The following is a 19,781-nucleotide window of genomic DNA, read 5'->3' as shown; positions in this document are numbered from 1 at the left end:
GAAGGAGAGACGGGTGAGGAAAATGTTATAGCAGCAGCTGCAACCATGGAGTCCAGCACTCCCCAGCCAGCAAATGCCTCGTCCACCCTCCGAAAAAGAGCCTTGCTGTTAACCAGCATGCTCAGGTCCAGGGTGCCGATAGAATTAAGAGCCAGGAGGGGCCATCAGATCATCTGGTCTGACCTCCTGCATGTGCCAGGCCAGAGAATTTCACCCAGCTCCCCCTAGATTAAGCCCAAGACTTCAGTCAAAGTATTTGAGTCCTCTGGAAACTGAACTGTTGTGCCAAAGGGAGAGAACAGGAGGGACCAACGTGCTACCACTGCCCTGCAGAGAGCAGCTGAGCAAGTCAAACCAGCAGAGGACATTAGACTCGAGGTGACAGTGTAGGGAAGGGAGAAAGAATGGACCAGCAGGTGACTGTCACCACACTCGTGTAAGAAGGAACTCAGAGTCCGGTTAGTGATTCTCCAGCACCTGCCATCAGGAATCTCCAAGCCCTCTGCAAACGCTGATGAACTGAGCCTCCTTACCCCTGGGAGTCAGAGCAGCTTTCACTTACAGGGAGAAGCCCTTACTTTGAATCATCTTGTTCAGCTGGGCCAGAAAAGCATCACACTGGGAGCACTTCCCCTCGGAGCGGCTGGCACGGCTCTGCCTGGGGCCCCAGTTCTGTACCTCTGGGGGGCCCGATGCCTGGTTGCGTCGGTGGGCGTCGTCTCTCAGGACCTCCACTTCTGGCAGCTAGTCAGGATGCAAAGGGGAGGTCAGACAGAAGCATTTAAAAGTGACCTGTGCTGGGCCAATCACTGAGACAGCCACGGACTGCCCAGGGTTTGGCCAGAGCCTCTGCCATAAGGGATAGTGTAGCCTATTGGAACAGGAGTGATGCCCTCTGTCCATAGGTATAGCACAGGCAGCAGCCGCACCAGCTTTCCTCCATCACCCTGCAAATGTGCCTCTGTCGTGACCTAGTGGGAGCCCCACAAGGAGGAGTGGGGAGTTCGGTCTCCATGGCCCATTTGATCCTTGTTCTCTGTGCTGCGACTGCCAGCAGGGATTGCACTAATGCTGGTAGTGGGGGTGGGGTTTTAAATGCAGACACCTCCATCCCCTAGGAACCAGGCCAAAACCCCAATCTCCTTTCATGGGGGCTGCCAACCTGCCACCAGCTTTAAGAGCCCAAGGAGAGGGGCTGGATTTGAACCGGTGGCTCCACAGCTCTGCCTCAGTCTCCTGAGCCATCCAGCCCCCCTGCGATAACATCCCACATCATCCTCGCTCTTCATCAGTGGTGATTCACCCCAGCCTACTAGATGTTGGGAAGGGATGGTGAGTGCAGAGAGCATTTCCATGGCTTCATACCCACCGTCAGTGCTAACTAGCTCTCTTGCTTCACACTACTAACCACTCCCCAGCCCGTCCTGGTATCCTTCCCCCCCCCCCCCCAGCCCATCCTGATATCCTCCCCCCCAACCACTCCCCAGCCTGCCCAGGTATCCTCTCCCCAACCTGCCCAGGTATCCTTTCCCACCCCCAACCACTCCCCCGCCCGCCTGGGTATCCTCTTCCCCCCCCCCAACCACTTCCCAGCCTGCCCAGGTATCCTCCCCCCCCCCCACACACCACTCCCAGCCAATCCTGGTATCCTCCCCACTCCCCAGCCCACCTGGGTATCCTCCCCCCCCAACCACTCCCTAGCCCATCCTGGTATCCTCCCCACTCCCCAGCCTGCCCGGGCATTCTCCCCCTTCCCAGCCTGCCCCAGTATCCTCCCCCCCCCCCAACCACTCCCCAACCTGCCTGAGTATCCTCCCCCATCCCCAACCCACCCCAGTATCCTCCCCACTCCATCCTCTCCACGTAACAAGTAGTAGCAGCCGGAGACTGTTAAGGCAGCTAGACAATTTGGATTAACTTGCCCAGGGATGTCGTGGAAATGGGGCTGACTACAGGAGACATAGGCCTAGGACACACCTGTGCTGCTGCACAAAGGATAGTCTCCAGCACAAGAGGTTTTCTCCAGCCCCGTCCTCTATGATCATCCCAAGAGCTTCACGCAGTGGCCACAATGTTCCAGAGGACTGAGTTTCTGAACAGATTTCTTGAGTGCGCTGTTCAAAATCAGGGCCATGTGTTCTTGGGTGCACATTGGCTGCTGGATTCTTTTGGAAATCTGGCCCCACCTGTCAGGGCCAGACACTCAAAAATCCAACCTGCCGCGGAGTCCTCTGGAAAGTCCTGGCTGTAGTGTGGATGGGGTAAGATGGAGCTGGAAAGGAAGATTTGGCCCTATCTGTGTTACGATCACAGTGCGAATTTAGTGACATCCCCCACAGAAAATCATATGAGTCTTTCCTTGGAGTGCCCTTGCATGGAGGGGGGACACAGCTTTCTCAGGCATTACCTTCAGCTCTAATGAAGAGGCTTGAATCTCCAGCTTGGTTTTTTCCATCTCACTTGCTTGTCGAAGGTGCCTCAAGGCCTGTTCCCTGTGGACACAAATCCCTCCTTTAGTGAAACTGCTGTTCTCTGAAGAGCCTCCATCCCATCCACGCCACCCACTGTTGCACCATCTTTTATGCTGCAAAGTCTGTAACCATGGGCCTGGGGGGTCTGTCCTGTCTCGAGAGGCTCCAGTCGCCTGTAACTCACGCTGCTCTTGTCACAGCTCCACACGGTCCCCTATGACTTCATAGCTCAAGAGCATTGAGTAGAGCCCCAAGCAGGGAGCTTGAGATCCTATAAGGGGGGGGCTCCTCCCACTGGTAACCAACCTGTTCCCTGTTAAACAGAGGTGGGTAACATGAGCCCATGCACATACAGGGCCAGACTACGGTGTAGGTAGCAAGGGAGGAAGAGGCTGCATGGGGGCTGCCACCACGAGACTCTGTGCGCGGGCGGTCAGATTGTGCTCCAGAGATCAATGCACAGAAGGACTCCCTATGAGCAACGGGAGAACATCAGCCACTCCTGCAGCAGCATCCCTGCCCTGTACCTCAACCCAGGCAGGGCATGCGGAGAGGGGTGGGCAGACAGGGGTGGAGCTGGTGCTCCCCTTGGAAACCTACAGGGATTATGCAGGAGAGTTAGTCCAGCCTGAGGTCCCCCAGGCTAGAGGGGGTCTCCAGAAGAGGGAAGTGCTGGCAGTTCAGCTCTCCCAGGAGCAGAGAAAGCTGAAGTGTCCTGGAGCCAGTAGAGAGAGAGACAGGGGCTTTTAGCAGATCCCTAGGGAGCCTCCCCCCACTAAGGGTGGAGAGAGGAGCCTGATGGAAAAGTCAGGACGACACTTTGTGAGGGGCATCTTGCAGGGAAAGCCCATCCCTGCCCCTCTCCCATGGCTTTCCCCACTGCACGGCATGACCCAGGCCAGTGCAAGGATCTAGTGCCATGGCTGGTACTATCCTCTCCCAAAGGGGCAGGGCCTAGTTTGCCCCTCTCCCTAGGGTGACCAGATAGCAAGTGTGAAAAATCGGGACAGGGGTGGGGGGTAATAGGTGCCTATGTAAGAAAAAGCTCCAAAAATTGGGACTGTCCCTATAAAATCGGGACATCTGGTCACCCTACCTCCTCCTCTCCCTGGCCCATCCCACTCCCAACATGGGGCCACCATCCAGCCCTCAGCCTGGCTCTTCTCTCTGAAAGGGGCCCTATCAATCTAGTTCCAAGGGCTCCCACCAGTTCCCATCTCTTCTGCTCTGGAAGACCTGGGGCCCAGCTCCACCTTAGCGCAGCAGTTAAGCTCTGCAGGTACACTGGCTCTCAGTTGCTCTCCTAGCACAGGGCTTCCATGTGGGGAGCCTACCAGAACCCGCCTGTGGCAGCCTTCACGCCACGGTGGAAGGGCTTGCTTTATAACCCGGTTTTTAACAAATCACCCTCCTGGCACAGGATGGGCGCCTGGGCCCCGATAGATGACTCAGCTGCAGCTACCTATGTTATCACTGTACTAGAGATGGCTCGGGAGCCGGCTGTGCTGACCCCAGCTGGTGACCGTCTTAGGGATATGGCCCAGCTCCAGCTTTCAGCTTGTGGGTCTAAAGAGGCCTCCTGAGCCAGGAGTGCCTCTCACACGCCTGGTGCTTGGCGTTCCCAGGGCTGACTGTGGGGCAGGCAATGCTGGCTGCCACACATTGCGGCATCTAGGTAGTTTCTGACACGTGCCCAAGAGAAACGTTTCCCTTTAATAACTAGCGCAATCCCTCTCTCTGGTGGCCGGAGCGGGGTTCGACGCAGCAGACACAACAGTTTGCTAGAGATGGGTCTGAACCAAAACTCTTGACGCAAATTGCCCCCCTCTTCTGGAATGCTGGACCCGGATCTCTCTGTACGTCACCGTCCCTGGCATTGGGCCCCCTCTGCTGCCGCTGCTATAAATGAGGTGACTGCAGCAGCCAGGCAGAGGCACAGAAATGCCCACTTGAGAAGTAATAAACCATTTCTTTCCCACGTGCATCTCCACTTTCCACATGGGGGCGACGTGTCCCCTGGGGATGTCCCAAAGGCTAGTGGAGCAGAGCTTTGGTCTACCTGGAGCCACATTAGAGGGGACAGGTCTACTGGATTTGCACTCACCACCTCATCACGTTGCAGGTCGCGGTGGGAGCCTGCCATGTTCCATTCACAGACAGGGCCAGGCTCATTCCCGGTGCAACTCCACTGGAGTCACACCAGGAATGATTGTGGCCCATACCTTTTAAAGTTACACGGCAGGAGAGTTGTGCCATGCAGTGGAGACAGCGCAGCCTCCCCTGGGGTTTCCTTAGCGGGGGTGGCATATGGAGCACCCACCGCTCAGTACTGCCCTAGGACTGAATCCCTGCTAGCTCCGTACCTCTCCGCCAGCTGGTGCTCCAGAGAGGCGACGAGTTGTTCCAGTCTCAGCTTCTCTGAGCTGCATTCAGTGTACTGGCAATAGACAGAGGATACAGGTTAGCATTACTCAGTGAAGTCACCTACTTCATCATCAGCCGCACCTGCTGTCTGCTAGCTACTTACGCAAGGGCTATTTGAGTTACCCCAGATGAGGAGCTAGCCCAGACAAGCCCTGTGGTATCGCCGTTGGTGTTCCTTATTCACAGACAGTAGAATGGCTGGTTCTGGGCTGTATTCTTATCCCATGGAGTCACCGCCTTGACACCAGAGTAGGGCTCTTTGCTGGTAAATCTAATTTGCTAACGTCCAAGAGAAGGGGGTAGGCAGCTCAGACTGGGGTTGAGGTAGATCTCCACAAACAGCCAGGGACTAATCCAGCCACCTGCCAGGCATGTGCAGTGAACTCTGGGGAACCACTAAGGAAGCTGATCCAACCAACGGACACGTACTGGCACAGAAACACACACCACTTTGAGATGAGTCCGTCTGAGGGGAGAGGCAGCCTGGTTCCATGGACAGGGAATTGGCCTGGGACTCGGGAGACCAGGCTGGTCAACGGAGTGACCATGTGCAAGTCACTTCCCTTCCCATCCCATCCATTGTCTGGCTTGTCTATTTTGACTGGATGCTCTTTAGATCAGGGGAAGTCTCTCACTCTGGCTGTGTCTACACTGCAATTGCGAGGTGTAATTGCAGCCCGTGTACAATCCTGATCAGTTAAGGACTAAGGCAGCCTGTGCCATCACTGCCAAGGCTACACTGCTATTTTTAGTGAGTGGCTCCATCCAAGCTAGCTCAGGTATGCTGCAATCACACCTCCTGATTGCGGTGTAGACATATCCTCTGTGTTTGTACAGTGCCTAGCACAACAGGGCCTTGATCTCAGCTGGGGCCCATAAGTGCTCCTGGAATACAAATAATAGTATAATAACCCAGCATGTCTCTGCAGGATGTTCAGACAAGTTTGGTACCTGGTTCCTGGCTGATTCTAACTCCAGGTGTCGTTCTTCCAGTGCCGTATCACGTGTTTTCAGCATGTCCCAAACCTTCTGCAGCTCTTCTCGGACCAGCACTAACTCTGTGTCTACTTCCTCCAGGGAGGCCTGAAGCATGAGAGAGAAAAATTGGCATTGGACCCCTCTGCCAATAAGCTGTGCAGGAGGAGCAGAGAGTCAGGCACCATTGGGAGTATTCCATTTCCAAGCACATTTATGAAAGAGCTTCCAGATACGACAGTGATGGGTACTTTAGAAATGGATGTAAAATAAAACCAGACGCATTCTCTGATCTCAACAGGCTGTTCTAGCCAAGGTCACGCAGCAAGTATTGCCGCACACCAGATCCTACACCAGCCCCGGCTGTGGGACGGAACCAACTTCAGGTGTTAGCTACAGATGACCACAAAAGCCAGCGTGAGCCTATGGAGTATTGTCAATGGGTAACCTCAGTTCTCAACAATACTCATTATATGCCAACACCCAGGAGAAGTGATGCCAGTGGAAGGTGAGGGTGGGTATCTCACCCACAAACTGTCCATGGGTCCTGACACAATGCCAGGCATGGACCAGCCATGGAATTCATGTCCAAGCAAAACCTTTGACCCTCTTAGAACTCTCCCAAAAGTTCCCAGGACTGAGTCTGAGACCCACCCAAATGTACTGCATAGCTACAAGGCCTTGATCGTACAATGAGATTTCCTGGACCTGCATGCTGCCTCTTGGAAGGTCAGAGTCCAAGATGCTCAACCCAATGGTGGCCTAAACGCTGGACTCTTGTGGGAAGGAAGCTGTGTGCCACATGGAATAACACTCAGACCCTTGAAATGCAGCGTATTCCTGACAGAGAGAAGTGGACGCAGCTTGTTCCAGGATCAAGCCCCCTATCAAGGCCTTCTGCATGTTTCCTGGCTTGTTTGGGAAACAGAGGGAGGCTCTACACTGGGGGTGATTATTATGGCCAGTGTCACCATGTTCTTGGGTTAGCAGCGACTATATTCATCTAATAATATTTTCCATTTATTTCAACACCTTCCATTCCCCAGGACCCTGTCACTCTTCCCCATTGGCGAGGAAGGGTCACCCAGTGGTTAGGACTTGAAAGAGCTGGGTTCAATTCTTTATTCTAGCATAGACCTTCTGGCGTGAGCCTGGGCACATCACTCAGCCTCTCTGCACCCCAGCTGTACGACGGGGTAACAGCACTGCCCTACCACACAGGGGGCTGGAAAGAGCAATATATTGAAGATGACAAGGTGCTCATAGACCACAGTATTGAGGAGCAGATAAGAACCTCAAGCCGAGCACCACATTTCTGCCAGACTCACAGAGCAAAACAAGGGCTTGTTTATTTCAGACTAAGGACAAAGTGCTCCAGGGCCAGATCCTCAGCTGGTGTAAATCTGTGCGACTACGCTGGCTTTAAATCAAGCACGTGCGTAAGTGCTTTGTTCAGCTGGGGCATCAGGCCCCTAGAACTGGCTGCTCTGAGAGCCTGCAGGCCATCCCTGCCAAGATGAGTTACTGAACGCCACTGGCACGGCTGCAGTTGTACCTCGTACCAAGTCACTCTAAGTGTTAAGATGTCAGGGTAGATCCTCTCACCTTGATGTCTCCTGGCTGCTTTAGTTTCAGTTCTTCTAATTCCTAGCAGTAAAAGAAAGGAGATTTAGCCTCCCTGCCCGTTCTCTTCCTATGCACCCTCCTCATGCTGTTCCCAGGCCTGCCTGCAGGGACTTTCTTCTCCTGGAAGGTGCGTGATTCATTTTCACATGTCCTCATCTCTTGGCATCCCCCACAGGGATGCACATATTCATCCCCTCCATGCCCTGAGACTGGCCCCCTCCTGGCACATCCCCACAGTGGGGGATCTCTGTATTTCCTTTGTGTAACTATCATCTTCCCAGTGTCTCACTCCTAGTTTCCTGTCGTTGGGCTCTGCAGAACCCCCTGAACCCCATAGTTCAGAGAAGTTCCTTAACCACATGGGAACAGAGTGTGCTCTCCATTAGCCAGTATGAGCTCAGAGCAACTCCACTGTCCGTGGATTCACCCTGGCGTAACAGTAGAATCTGGCCCACAGACTCTTCCCTAGGAGGCACTCATCAGCATGAAGGGACCAAAGAGAAGGTATCACACTCCATGATACCTATCCTGTCCTCTGCAGAGCACTCTGGGATTCCTACCCTCCCCCTCCATCACCTCCTATGTGTCTACACACAACAACTGTAAAGTACACATCCAGCCTGCACCTCTCTCAGAGTCCAGATCAGCTCCTCCTTTTCCTGCCGGGATGCAGTCTCCCTCTGGAGCTCCTGCTTCAGGCTCTCCACCTCAGACAGGCCCCCTGAGGCCATCAAGCCCTGGGGGCTCTCCATGGCCAACGGCTCTCCTTGAGGACTGGAAATCTGAGAACTGAGATACAAAGCGGACACCATTTACCATCATTGGACATGGTCCTCATTTCAGCAGAGTCCCTGGAAGGACCTTCACTCTGCTCTACAGCATTGTCTAGGGTGTCCTCCAACTCCCCCCGGGGCTGTGATCATCACTTTAAGAGCCCACATGCAGATAAAAGTCTGATCCATGTTCACTTTCCTTCCAGGTCTCCCTTTTCCCATTCCCCTTTTCAAGCTGCAGGATGGCCATGGATAACATACTGCCTGGAGAATGGGGTGGGTAAGGTGGGTAGCACAAAGACAGTCAGACCTGCTGCTGGATATGTGGTATAGTGAGTATGGGTACGTCAGGGCAGCATGCAGGATGGGACTGATGGACTCACAAACCATGCTGTGGCGCTCACCTTCTTGGAGAGGACACAGGACAATCCATCTCTAAGCCAGATGTTGTTGTGGTATTGGAGGCTGCTGGGAACTTGATCTGCTGGAAAATACACACAGAGATGTCACCTAGGCAACAGCAGCTCAGACCTGTTGCTCCCTGGCACACAATTCACACCTTGTCCTCTGCAAAGAGGTGGCTGAATCTGGACTCCCACTGCAGCGGAAACACATCAACATCACCTCCCAGCCAGTGACCTCAAAGCCCCACTGCTCCCCAGTGGGGTTGGTCAGTATCATTAACCCCAGTTTACCAAAAAGGAAACTGAGGCACAAAGAGGTGCCGCGACTTGCCCACGGTCACAGAGCAAGTCAGTGAATGAGCCAAGAACAGAACCCAGGTGTCCTGACTGTTGGGGTTGTGCTTTAGCCACAAGTCCTGCCTTCTTGGCTACTATTGTTAAATATCTGTTAATTCTTCAGATGCGTTCTTAGGGTATCTGCAGCTCACAGCTAGAGCCAGACTGAACAGGGACACTGCAGGGCCCAATTTCTAAGCCAGACGATCACTCCCAGGAAGTGGTTAAAGCCCTGATCTCGCATCAGGATCTGCTACCATAGGCCTGTGCAGTAGGCAGGGGTGGGAAGATCTGCGACTATGGAGTCTATTGCAGGATTGGGGCCTAAATCAGACAGGGTCTGATATACTAGCACGTGTACCATTGCCCTCTCCCAGGAAAGGATGAGTTGGCACGTCTACAACAGTCTGAACAGTGTTATCTCTTTAGCTCAACAGACCGAGGCTTCTGTAGTCACAGCGGTAAGGGCTGAGTTTGAATCCTGTTACCGTCACCTGACTGGTAGCTAAGCAGAAAGTGCAGGCCAAAATTCAAAGCACAGGTGTGCACACACTTTGTGCTGCTCCAATACAAACATTGAACAGAACAGGTGGAAAAGCAACAGTGGTCATGAGATACGAAGGTTCCAGGCCAGTTCAGAGACACAGCTGGATCAGCCCCATGTGGGCTGGATGCTATAAGGGTTGAGGAGCACGATTAAAATGCAGGATATTTAAACGTATAATGAAATCGCTATGGAGTCACTGTGCTGTCACTTGAGAATTACGGAGGTTGCAGAACCAAGCCATAGAAAATAGCTCAATAGGGATCATGGCACAGATGTGGTACAACACCCAGCCCTGCTCTGGAGAAACCTAGAATGGTACCGACCTCACATGGTGGAGTAGCATTGTCCCAGCGCCTGGACTGCAGCAGCTGCACTTTGCCATTCAGAGCCTGACTGCGGCTCTTTTCCAGCTCCAGCTCCTGCTTACAGGCGTCCAGTTCAATCCGCAGGACAGAAGCGCCATCCAGCTGCCAGAGGGGGAAAAAAGCATGAGGTGTATGAACCTTCCCGATGCCCACCTTCCCTGAAAGCCATGCTTCGTGGGACACCAGTGCACGCGGATCACAGCAGCATGGCTGGCCCCTGGATAATGGGCAATTGTTACAACACACCAGGCAGATCTCAAGGCTGGAAAAGACCAGATGGGGGAACTAACCCTTTTGTGTCCACCGCATTCCCCACTGCCAATGTGCTCTGAGGGCTGGGGAGCAGAATTATGATACAGATGTTTACACATACAATTCAATCACTGATTATTTAGGTCATAAGCTCTTTGGGGGCAGGACCATCTCTTGGTTCTGTGTTTGTACAGTGCCTACCCCAATGGGGTCCTGGGCCATGACTGGGGCTCGTTGGCACCCCAATTTAATAATAAATGGAAACACTTTGCTGTAGGTTATGGACTGGCAGACTGTAGAGAAATCCACGCCAAGGCGGAATCTCACTCAAAATACCTTTGGAAAAGAAAAGTCAAGGTGGGGGAGGGATGAACTAAGATGGAGGCCAAGGGGGTTCCGTGCCATTGCAAAAGCACCACCACCCGCTCTTAAGACGTGACAGTGCGATCCCTAAAGGGAAGGTGTTGCAGAGAGTACAGGAGCCTGCGTATCCACAAGGATGCCATTCCTGGAGGGGAGGACCTAGTCCACTAAAGGGTCACCTGAAAGTCTCCATCATGCCAGGGTATCATGAGAGTCAGCACTAAGAGAGGTGCTCCAGATGGACTGAGGGTAGAAATAACATGTGAATGCATGGCCTAATTGTAATGTATCCCTGTAGTGGAGCCAGATCCCAGCAGGAGATATTTTCCTGGGTTTCTAGGGAGCAGAAAAGATTTCCACCAGGCTCCCAAGACTGTAACTGAAACCATCATGCATCCCTGCCACAAATCGGGCACATGGAGATAGGAACAAAGCCATTCCTACCTTCAGCTTCCTGATCTCGGACTTCATCTCAGCTTTTTCATTCTCCAGCCTCTTTATCCTGTCGCTAACAAGAAACAAATGCAGGGAACCCAGTTATTTTCCAGAGAAACCAGAGATTTCCACAATGGGGCTTGGCTCCCTGGAAGCCAATCTGAGAAAGGTTTGGACGAAGCCAAGAAGTAAACCAATAAATCTCCAGTGTCTTGAACAGGATCTTAGCCCCAGTCTTTTTGGTTTGGCAATGGCAACCCAATGGAATTTTGCTGCTGAATTCAGTGGTTCAGGAGAGCCACACTAGAGCTGGGGGTAGATTGCTACTTGTGTGCCAATTAATAAGAGGCTGTCCTCAACCATGGTCCAGGATCCTTAAAAGAAAGTCTGGTCAACTCTGTGAGCACCAGGATCCAAAGTCAGCAACTCCATGATCAGCAGAGTTGCACAGGGAATGAATTAGGTCTGCAGGAGCCTGGAGAAGAGGCAGATGCCTGCATTGACTAGACAGCCCATCACCCTATACTTCTGGTCTGGTGGGGAGCATTGAGGGACCCAAGATCTCTCACTGTTAGAGTCTTCCTATGGTTTTATACAACCGGGAAGTTCTGGCTTGTAACTGCCTCCAACAGGATGGCGGATGAGCCATTCAATTAACAACAGCAGCTGTTCCCTACTGTCTTTCAAGCAAGAAATCTCCCTCTCGTCACTTGCCACTGACTTCCCAGCCAGTCAATCTAGTAGTTCTGTAGCATGACCAGAGAAGCAAGAACTCACTGGGTTTCCTGGATCTCTCTGTAAAGGGCCTCTTGTTCTGAAGTCCTCTCTGAGTCTGATCCCGGTACAGACTGGAAGGAACAAATATAAGACGTTTTTCAAATAACTTGAGGTGTTGGCTTCCCTTATTCCCGATCTGGCACCTTCCCCACCTACCCCACAGCAACTGCCTCCCTTTTGTGTGTTTGGGGGGTGGGTGGCACATGGAGAGCTAGGATCTATCACAGTGAGTCCATAATGTCCTTTGCTTGGTTCCATCTTTGTTATCAACCATTCACATCCTCAGAACCCACCTGCCCCCAGGCTTGGAACTGGCCAGAACAGCAGCTTGTATTTAACCAAAGACGTCTTTCATCCCCTGCAATGGTACTGAGGCTGAACCCTGGCTTGTGGAGCTGCCCTGAGGAGCCATTGACCTGTTTTGCTATGACTGAGTCAGATGTTAAAGAGGGACGCGCTGGGACGCGCCAGGGCTTCAGCCAGAACTCTGCTCCCTCATTCCAGCCTGCTCTGATAACGGCTGTGACTTACGTCCCCGGATCAAGCGGTGAGGTACGACACTGTATGCAGCGTACATCAGGGAGATGAAAATAAAAGGGAGGCAAGGGTTGGTTGGTGTCTCTGCAGCACCGGGGGCACCCAGATGTACCATTGGACACAGTGTTCAGGATGGGGGAGATGAGAGAGGAGCAGAACAACTGGCTATTAGGTGAGGGTCTCCGGGCTGGGCTATGCAGGGGTCAGACTGGATGATCAGAATGATCCCTTCTGGCCTTCGAACCAATGCATCTAGGGAGTTCTCCCCGGAGGAGGGAAAGGGCACATAGATCTCTCTTTGCTTACTGTGTTTGTAGCCAGCTCTTGCTGTAGCTGCAGCAGCTGGGTGGCCTGTTGCTGCTCCCTCAGCTGTCTCATTAAGTCTCCGTTTTCTTCCTTCAGGCTAGGGGATAAAAAGGGTTGTAAATTTACACTGGGATGAGATTTTCAAAATGCCTGATGGGACTCAGGAACACAAATCCCATTGACTTTGCCTGGGATGTGCGTTCCTAAGTCACTTAGGGGCTTTGGAAAGTCCCACCAAGAGCACCATGGCTCTCCTCTCGGAGCCCGGCCTCAGCTGGGTTCAGTGGCTTGCAGGGGCCCAAATCTCCATTGTCCTGAGCCTTGGGGAGTCATTCACACCTGTGCAAAGTGAGGGCAAACAAAGGGTCAAACGCTGCCCAATCAGAATGGTGCAGCACACCCACACTGCAGTGCCAGGCAGTGGTGGATCAGCCCCCTGGGAGTAGGGACCCCACTGTCCTCTAATGAATGGAAGATGACAGCATTATGGGCCAATAGCACAGGCAGCCCTGTGTAGAGTGGGGCAGCTGGGCTGGGACCCAGCAAGCTTTGCACTACCTTTCCATCCTCCTCCTCTTTCCCCCAAGTTTGGGTATCTGGGACCCAGGCTGGCACATACACCCATGTCCATTTTCAGCACCTCGGTGCCAAGCTGAGCTCCCAATCCCAGACCTGGGCACCCAAGTCTGAAACTGGACCCTAGGTGTGTACGTGGGGACACAGTGTGCCAGCCTCACCGGAGACTTCCCGGCACCAGCGGCTGTGTCCCTGGGCCGATGCAGCTGTGACTCTGCTAATGCAGAACCAGGGACGCAGGGTGAAGCCTTTGCTAGGCCTTGTCATGTGGGCAGGAGACTCTGCCGTTCACCCGGGAGCGGCACAGTCTGCACTAGAGCCTAGGCAGGGAGTGGTTCACCCGGCTATGGCTACCCCAGTTTTGAAGTCCAGGGGAGCAGAATCAAGCGCCAAGTCTGTGCTGGTGCCACATCAAGGAGAGAACTCCACTGGCCAAATGCACCCGCAGTGTCAGGTAAGCGGGCACAACTCCATTTACGCCAGCGAGCTGTGCCTGCTTACATTGCACCTGCATTTGCCCAAAGGAGTCCAGGATTCCTCTGCAATGGATCCAGAGAAAAAGGGTTTCCTAAGGAGTTCTGCCCGCCGTTGTCTGCCTGCCTCTCTCTGTATGTCCGTGGAGCCCAGAGGAAGCCACAGCCTGCAGGCAAGTGGGGAGGGAAGCATGCTCCAGTTCATTTTTAAGGTGGCTCCCCCATGCCAAGGCACCCAGGATGGTGTGTCTGAAAAACACTAGAGGGGACAATGGAAAAATAACCTTCTGATAAGAGAGAGGAAACCACACCACAGGGTGGCCCTAGTTGGAAAGGAAAGGGGATAAATGCAGGGATCAGAGCAGCCAGACAAAAGGACCTATGGAAAAAACAGCTGGGGAGCGAGACCATTCACCCCCTACCTGCACATGGCGCCTCTCAGCTCGGCCAGCTCCTCCACATCCACCTGGAGCAGCTCGCAGTCCTCCAGGAGCTCTGTGTGCTGAAAGGCACATGGGAAGGACAGTTAGGCCTGACTAAATAGTGCTAGGACCCCCTGCCGGAATGGGTACAGGAGAGCCCAGGGACATACCAGGAATCCCCAATGAAGGAGCAAGCCTTGAAATCCACTGCCACAGACACAATGTTAGCACATAACAAGCCTTCAGAACACAGACAAAGGAACCACCCCATCCCCCACCTTCCTGTCAATCTCAGGTATTTCTAGAGCTGGTTGGAAAAAATCAGAAATTTCAGAAACCAGACTAGGTATGTCAAAGGGGCTCCTCGCCTTGGGATCCAGGGGCTGGCCATCTTGCTAGCTACATTCCAGGGCACATCAGGATGAAGCTCAGTACAAAGCTTACATATAATCAATGGATTTTGGTGGTGGGCTGGGTGGGGGTATTGACCATGGGGTTCTGAGCCTCTCACTTCAAAGGTCTTGTCTAGACTAGAAAACTTGCACTGGTTTAGCTAGATCAAATTAAAATCACAGTAGTTAAACTGGTGCAAAGAGTATGTGGATTTATATATAACCCTCCCACCACCCCTATGTGGGAGGTGTCCTTCTCCCTGTTGTACAGATGGGGAAACAGAGGCAGGTGGAAGGGAGGTAACTTGCCCAAAGTCACATGCTGACTTAGTGGGAGACATGGCATTAGAACCAAGGAGCTTGCAGCTCCCAGCTCCTGAACTCAGTGATCCACTAGCTGGGGCGTGGAGGAGAGAATGAGAAAGGAGACTTGAGTGGCTGAGTGCAGAGCTGGGGCGGGGTGGAAAGATGGTACAATCCCAAAGCTGCCAGGTGGGGCAGAGAGACAGCAACTGGCATGGGGCTCGCTGGCCATGTCCCACCTTGGCAGACAAGCTCTGACGCGCCACGTGTGCTTGCTCCAGTTCCTCCTCTTTGGTTTTTAGGGCCACAGCCGCCTGGTTCCATCTGTCCTTCCAGTGCTGGGAGACCTGCTGCTGCTCTGCAAGCTGGCCACACAACTCCTCCTGCTTGTGCCGCAGGGCAGCCTCCAGCTCCATGCAGCGAGCCTGCAGGGCTTCCTTCTCCGCCTGCAACAGGGACTGCGATGCCCTGCAAAACAGTACCAGTGCTGCAAAGCGCTGGGCCTGGCTAATGCACCCAGTGATGCTGCATGGGCTTCTCCTACCCAGTCTTCCACACAGACCTGCTCCCCTGTCCCACCTCTGCAATCTCCTTGGCTCTCCATATCAGCTCAGCGCAGCTGGTGAGAGAGCCTTCCCCTCTGCAGCTGCCAGGAACAGCCTCCCTCCCTCCCTCTCCCCACCTCCATCACCAAATCCCAGTGGGAAACCTCCCTCACCTCTCCACTGTCCCCTCCCCAGTGACCCAAGGGGTCAATGGAACTCCCCATCCAGTGTCCTTTCTGCCATCTGTACCACATGCTGCCACCTGGAATCATTTCGCTCTGGGCAGCCTATGGGATACAGGCTGTGTGAAAGGCACTAGAAAGCACCCAGCGGCTCTGGGCTGGACTGCAGCAAAGAGAAGCCAGTTCATCGGATTACAGATTATTTAACAGCCAGGATGAGCTGCTGGACTGAAGGACGTCCCATCCTGGCCTCTGACCGTTAATGCTCCCACTGCTGACAGGAGCAGAGAAGCAGCATGAAGAACTCAACTAGGAGATGCATTTTCTTCCCTTGTCTCCTACCTTTCCCGCTCCCAATATTCAGGTACCTGAGCCCTTCGCAGGTCGTTTGAAGAGCTGCCACATCATTCCCCTGGCCTCCAGCATCCCTCTGCATTTCTGACTTCAGCGCCTCCTGTTCACCCAGCAGCTGCGTGCGCTCAGTCTCCAGGGCCTGGATCCTATTGGTCAGGATCTTCTTCTCAGCCTCCAGCTGGTGGAGCTGACCCAGGGAGGTCTCCAGTCTCTGGCGGCTCTGACCCAGTTCAGAGGAAAGCTTCTCATTTACCTGCAGTGGGAACCCATGTGCATAGCTGAGACTTGGCCTAATTCACTGCAGTGATGTCCACGCACAGGACAGCACCAAGTGAAATCTAGAAGCTGTGTATGATGAGATGGCAAGGGTCTTGGTCCATGAGATCCAACTGACACCAAATGACCTACAGAAGTAGACCGATCAGCTCAGCTCAGAGATATGAGGAGGTCAGGCATGTCCCACCCATGAGAAGGCTCTGTTCAAGTTACGAATTCTTAGGGCTGTCAATTAATTGCAGTTAACTCATGCGATTAACTCAAAAAAATTAATCACGATTCATCGCAGTTTTAATCGCACTGTTAATAGAATACCAATTGAAATTTATAAAATATTTTTGGATGTTTGTCTACATTTTCAAATATATTGATTTAAATTACAACACAGAATACAAAGTGTACAGTGCTCACTTTATATTATTATTTTTATTACAAATATTTTCACTATAAAAATGATAAACAAAAGAAATAGTGTTTTTCAATTCACCTCATACAAGTACCTTAATGCAATCATCTTTTTATTGTGAAAGTGCAACTTACAAATATAGATTTTTTTTTGTTACAGAACTGCACTCAAAAACAAGCAATGTAAAACTTTAGAGCCTACAAGTCCACTCAGTCCTACTTCTTATTCAGCCAATCGCTAAGACAAACAAGTTTGTTTACATTTACAGGAGATAATGCTGCCGGCTTCTTATTTACAATGTCACCTGAAAACGAGAACAGGCGTTCGCATGGCACTTTTGTAGCTGGCATTGCAAGATATTTATGTGCCAGATATGCTAAACCAGGGGTCGGCAACCTTTGGCACGCGGCTCACCAGGGTAAGCACCCTGGCGGGCTGGGCCGGTTTGTTTACCTACTGTCCGCAGGTTCGGCCGATCGCGGCTCCCACTGGCCGCGGTTCACCGTCCCAGGCCTGGTGAGCCGCGTGCCAAAGGTTGCCGCCTGTTCTCGCTTTCAGGTGCTTACCCTGGCGAGCCACGTGCCAAAGGTTGCCGACCCCTGTGCTAAACATTCGTATGCCCTTTCATGCTTCGGCCACCATTCCAGGGGACATGCTTCCAGGCTGATGACACTGTTGAAAAAATAATGCATTAATTAAGTTTTGACTGAACTCCTTGGGGGAGAATAGTATGTCTCCTGCTCTGATTTACCCGCATTCTGCCATGTATTTTGCATTATAGCAGTCTCGGATGATGACCCAGCACATGTTGTTCGTTTTAAGAACACTTTCACTGCATATCTGACAATGTGAGATTTCTAAACATAGCTAGAGCACTTGACCCAAGGTTTAAGAATCTGAAGTGCGTTCCAAAATCTGAGAGGGACGAGCTGTGGAGAATGCTTTCAGAAGCTACACTCTGATGCGGAAACTACAGAACCCAAACCACCAAAAAAAAAAAAATCAACCATCTGCTGGTGGCATCTGACTCAGATAATGAAAGTGAATATGCGTCGGTCCGCACTGCTTTGGATCGTTATAGAGCAGAACCCGTCATCAGCATGGACACATGCCCTCTGGAATGGTGGTTCAAGATGAAGGGACATATAAATCTTTGGTGCATTTGGCATGTAATTATCTTGTGAAGTCGGCTACACCAGTGCCATGCGAACTCCTGTTCTCACTTTCAGGTGACATTGTAAACAAGAAGTGGGCAGCATTATCTCCTGCAAATTTTAACCAAACTTGTTTGTCTAAGTGACTGGATGAACAAGAAATAGAACTGAGTGGACTTGTAGGCTCTAAAGTTTTACATGTTTTATTTTTGAATGCAGTTATTTTTTTGTACATAATTCTACATTTGTAAGTTGCACTTTCACGACAAAGAGATTGCATTACAGTACTTGTATGAGGTGAATTGAAAAATACTATTTCTTTTGTTTATCACATTTACAGTGCAAATATCTGGAATCAAAAATAATAATATAAAGTGAACACTATACACTTCGTATTCTGTGTTGTAACTGAAATCAATATATTTGAAAATGTAGAAAACATCCAAAAATATTTAAATAAATGGTATTTTATTATTGTTTAACAGTGCGATTAATTGCAATGAATTTTTTAATTGCACCGTTGATCATGATTAATTTTTTTAATTGCACCATTAATCACGATTAATTTTTTTAATCACTTGACAGCCCTACAAATTCTAGATCTTTTCCATCAGCTCAAAATAGAGCCTCTGGGCTTCACCCCAGTTCCTGGAAAGTCTAGCACGAAGCTGCAGTGGATAGATGACAAGAATGTCATGAGGAGTCAAGGAGACAGGAGCTGAAGGCATCTGGCTCCAAGCACCTCACTGCTAGTTCAGCTAGTAGAGGGGACTGTTGGAGAGAAGAAGATCTACAGTCCCCCAGCAGAGGGTGGTGGTGGGCACACACACAAGCCAACACTGTACCTGAGACTAGAGTGGGTGGTGGGGTAGGGCAAGTGGTTAGGAATATGGGAATGGAGGGAGCATCTTGGAAACCCACTTTAGTAAAGCAGCTTATTACTGGCTCTTAAGGGGCTGGGGCCTCAGGGCCCTCATTTCACCGAGAAGGGTGGGGTTTGGAAGCAGTGCTCATAGAGCGGGATCGGTGGGTGATGCCTGCAGAGTCCACGCGCGGCTCCCCCACCCAACTCAAAGAGTCACTCAAGGAGTCACCTGTCTGAGGGTCACCAGCTCCTCCTTCATCAGGACCTTCTCCTGGTCCTGGCGGTTGGCCTGGGCCTTGGCATTCACCAGCTCCAGATGGAGGTCTGACACTTGGCTGTTGAATCCCTCTCGGCTCCGCTGCGCATGTTCTAATTGCAGGGTGAGATCCTGCACCTGCTGGTGCAGCTCCACTTTCTCCTGAAAGCCAAGTAGCACAGTCACCTTTCCCAATGGCCCGTCTCCACCCGAGGCTGATCTGGATTCCCCAGCACAGATGAAACTGGTGAAAGTTACTGCCTATACAGACAGAGGGACCACTCGCCATTCCTCCTCTCTCTCTTCTCTGTCCACCCAGGCTGAACTCGTCACCAGGGTATCTAAGTTCCCTCCTCTCCTTTCTCCCACTCCATTCCTCCTCTTGTGTCATTGCCTCTCTTCCCCACCACTCCCCGTCCTCTCTCTCTCATTTGCCTGTGCCCACTCAATACCTTTAGGAACCTCTCCCTGTTGGACAGGGCAGGCTTCAGCTTCATGGTGAGCTCAGATACTCTCTCCTCCAGTCTGGCCACCTTGGAAGACAGCAGCTCCTTCTCCTGCCCAGGAACATTACACATCAGGATGAGAAAAAACAAATCATATTTATAGAGACTGTAACTGATCTGTGAACCCTTCCTGGCATGTGATAGAAAGCCACAAACAACTGGGGCAAATAGCCTGAGCCAAATAGCTAAGGCCTCATTCAGGAAGGAATCTTTTGTCCTCCTTCTAACACTCAACAGTCCAGCCAACTGGATACTTCAGTTCTAGCCAACTATCGCCCAAGTGTCAAACCCCCCATTCCTGCGGAAGCTCATAGAGAAGCTAGCTAAAAGCCAGCTATGAGCACATCAAACTTAACCTAATGTTCTAGACACAGCACAATCTGGATTCAGGCCAGGACACAGAACTGAAACTGCTTTAGTGGCACACTGGCACGGATGGATGATCTCCTCCTGTCAATGGATAGAAGCCAGACATCCATT

At 51.9% G+C, this 19,781-nt stretch overlaps 1 protein-coding gene across 16 annotated transcripts in view; it reads right to left on the bottom strand.

Moving 5' to 3' along the window:
- Positions 1 to 19,781, bottom strand: part of LOC101942874 (myosin-3) — a 40,645-nt gene that overhangs the window by 8,144 nt on the left and 12,720 nt on the right. For 11 of the 16 annotated variants that reach the window (XM_042843712.2, XM_005309210.5, XM_042843713.2 and 8 more), the window contains 16 exons: positions 19,248 to 19,352; positions 18,769 to 18,957; positions 15,853 to 16,091; positions 14,997 to 15,225; positions 14,063 to 14,142; positions 12,592 to 12,688; positions 11,749 to 11,819; positions 10,981 to 11,044; positions 9,880 to 10,023; positions 8,674 to 8,753; positions 8,123 to 8,285; positions 7,476 to 7,517; positions 5,847 to 5,978; positions 4,835 to 4,908; positions 2,408 to 2,492; positions 579 to 744 (listed from right to left, as the gene is read on the bottom strand). In XM_042843712.2, coding sequence (XP_042699646.2) covers positions 579 to 744; positions 2,408 to 2,492; positions 4,835 to 4,908; positions 5,847 to 5,978; positions 7,476 to 7,517; positions 8,123 to 8,285; positions 8,674 to 8,753; positions 9,880 to 10,023; positions 10,981 to 11,044; positions 11,749 to 11,819; positions 12,592 to 12,688; positions 14,063 to 14,142; positions 14,997 to 15,225; positions 15,853 to 16,091; positions 18,769 to 18,957; positions 19,248 to 19,352 — 1,960 coding nt within the window. The remainder of the gene's footprint in view (positions 1 to 578; positions 745 to 2,407; positions 2,493 to 4,834; positions 4,909 to 5,846; positions 5,979 to 7,475; positions 7,518 to 8,122; positions 8,286 to 8,673; positions 8,754 to 9,879; positions 10,024 to 10,980; positions 11,045 to 11,748; positions 11,820 to 12,591; positions 12,689 to 14,062; positions 14,143 to 14,996; positions 15,226 to 15,852; positions 16,092 to 18,768; positions 18,958 to 19,247; positions 19,353 to 19,781) is intronic. The other 5 variants (XM_042843711.2, XM_065558464.1, XM_024110931.3 and 2 more) reach the window with 3 other exon arrangements.

The sequence above is a fragment of the Chrysemys picta genome, chromosome 10, assembly GCF_011386835.1.
Source record: "Chrysemys picta bellii isolate R12L10 chromosome 10, ASM1138683v2, whole genome shotgun sequence".
Lineage (NCBI taxonomy): Eukaryota > Metazoa > Chordata > Testudines > Emydidae > Chrysemys > Chrysemys picta.
Note: the sequence above shows the minus strand (reverse complement) of the source record. Positions and strands in the feature narration are given on the sequence as shown.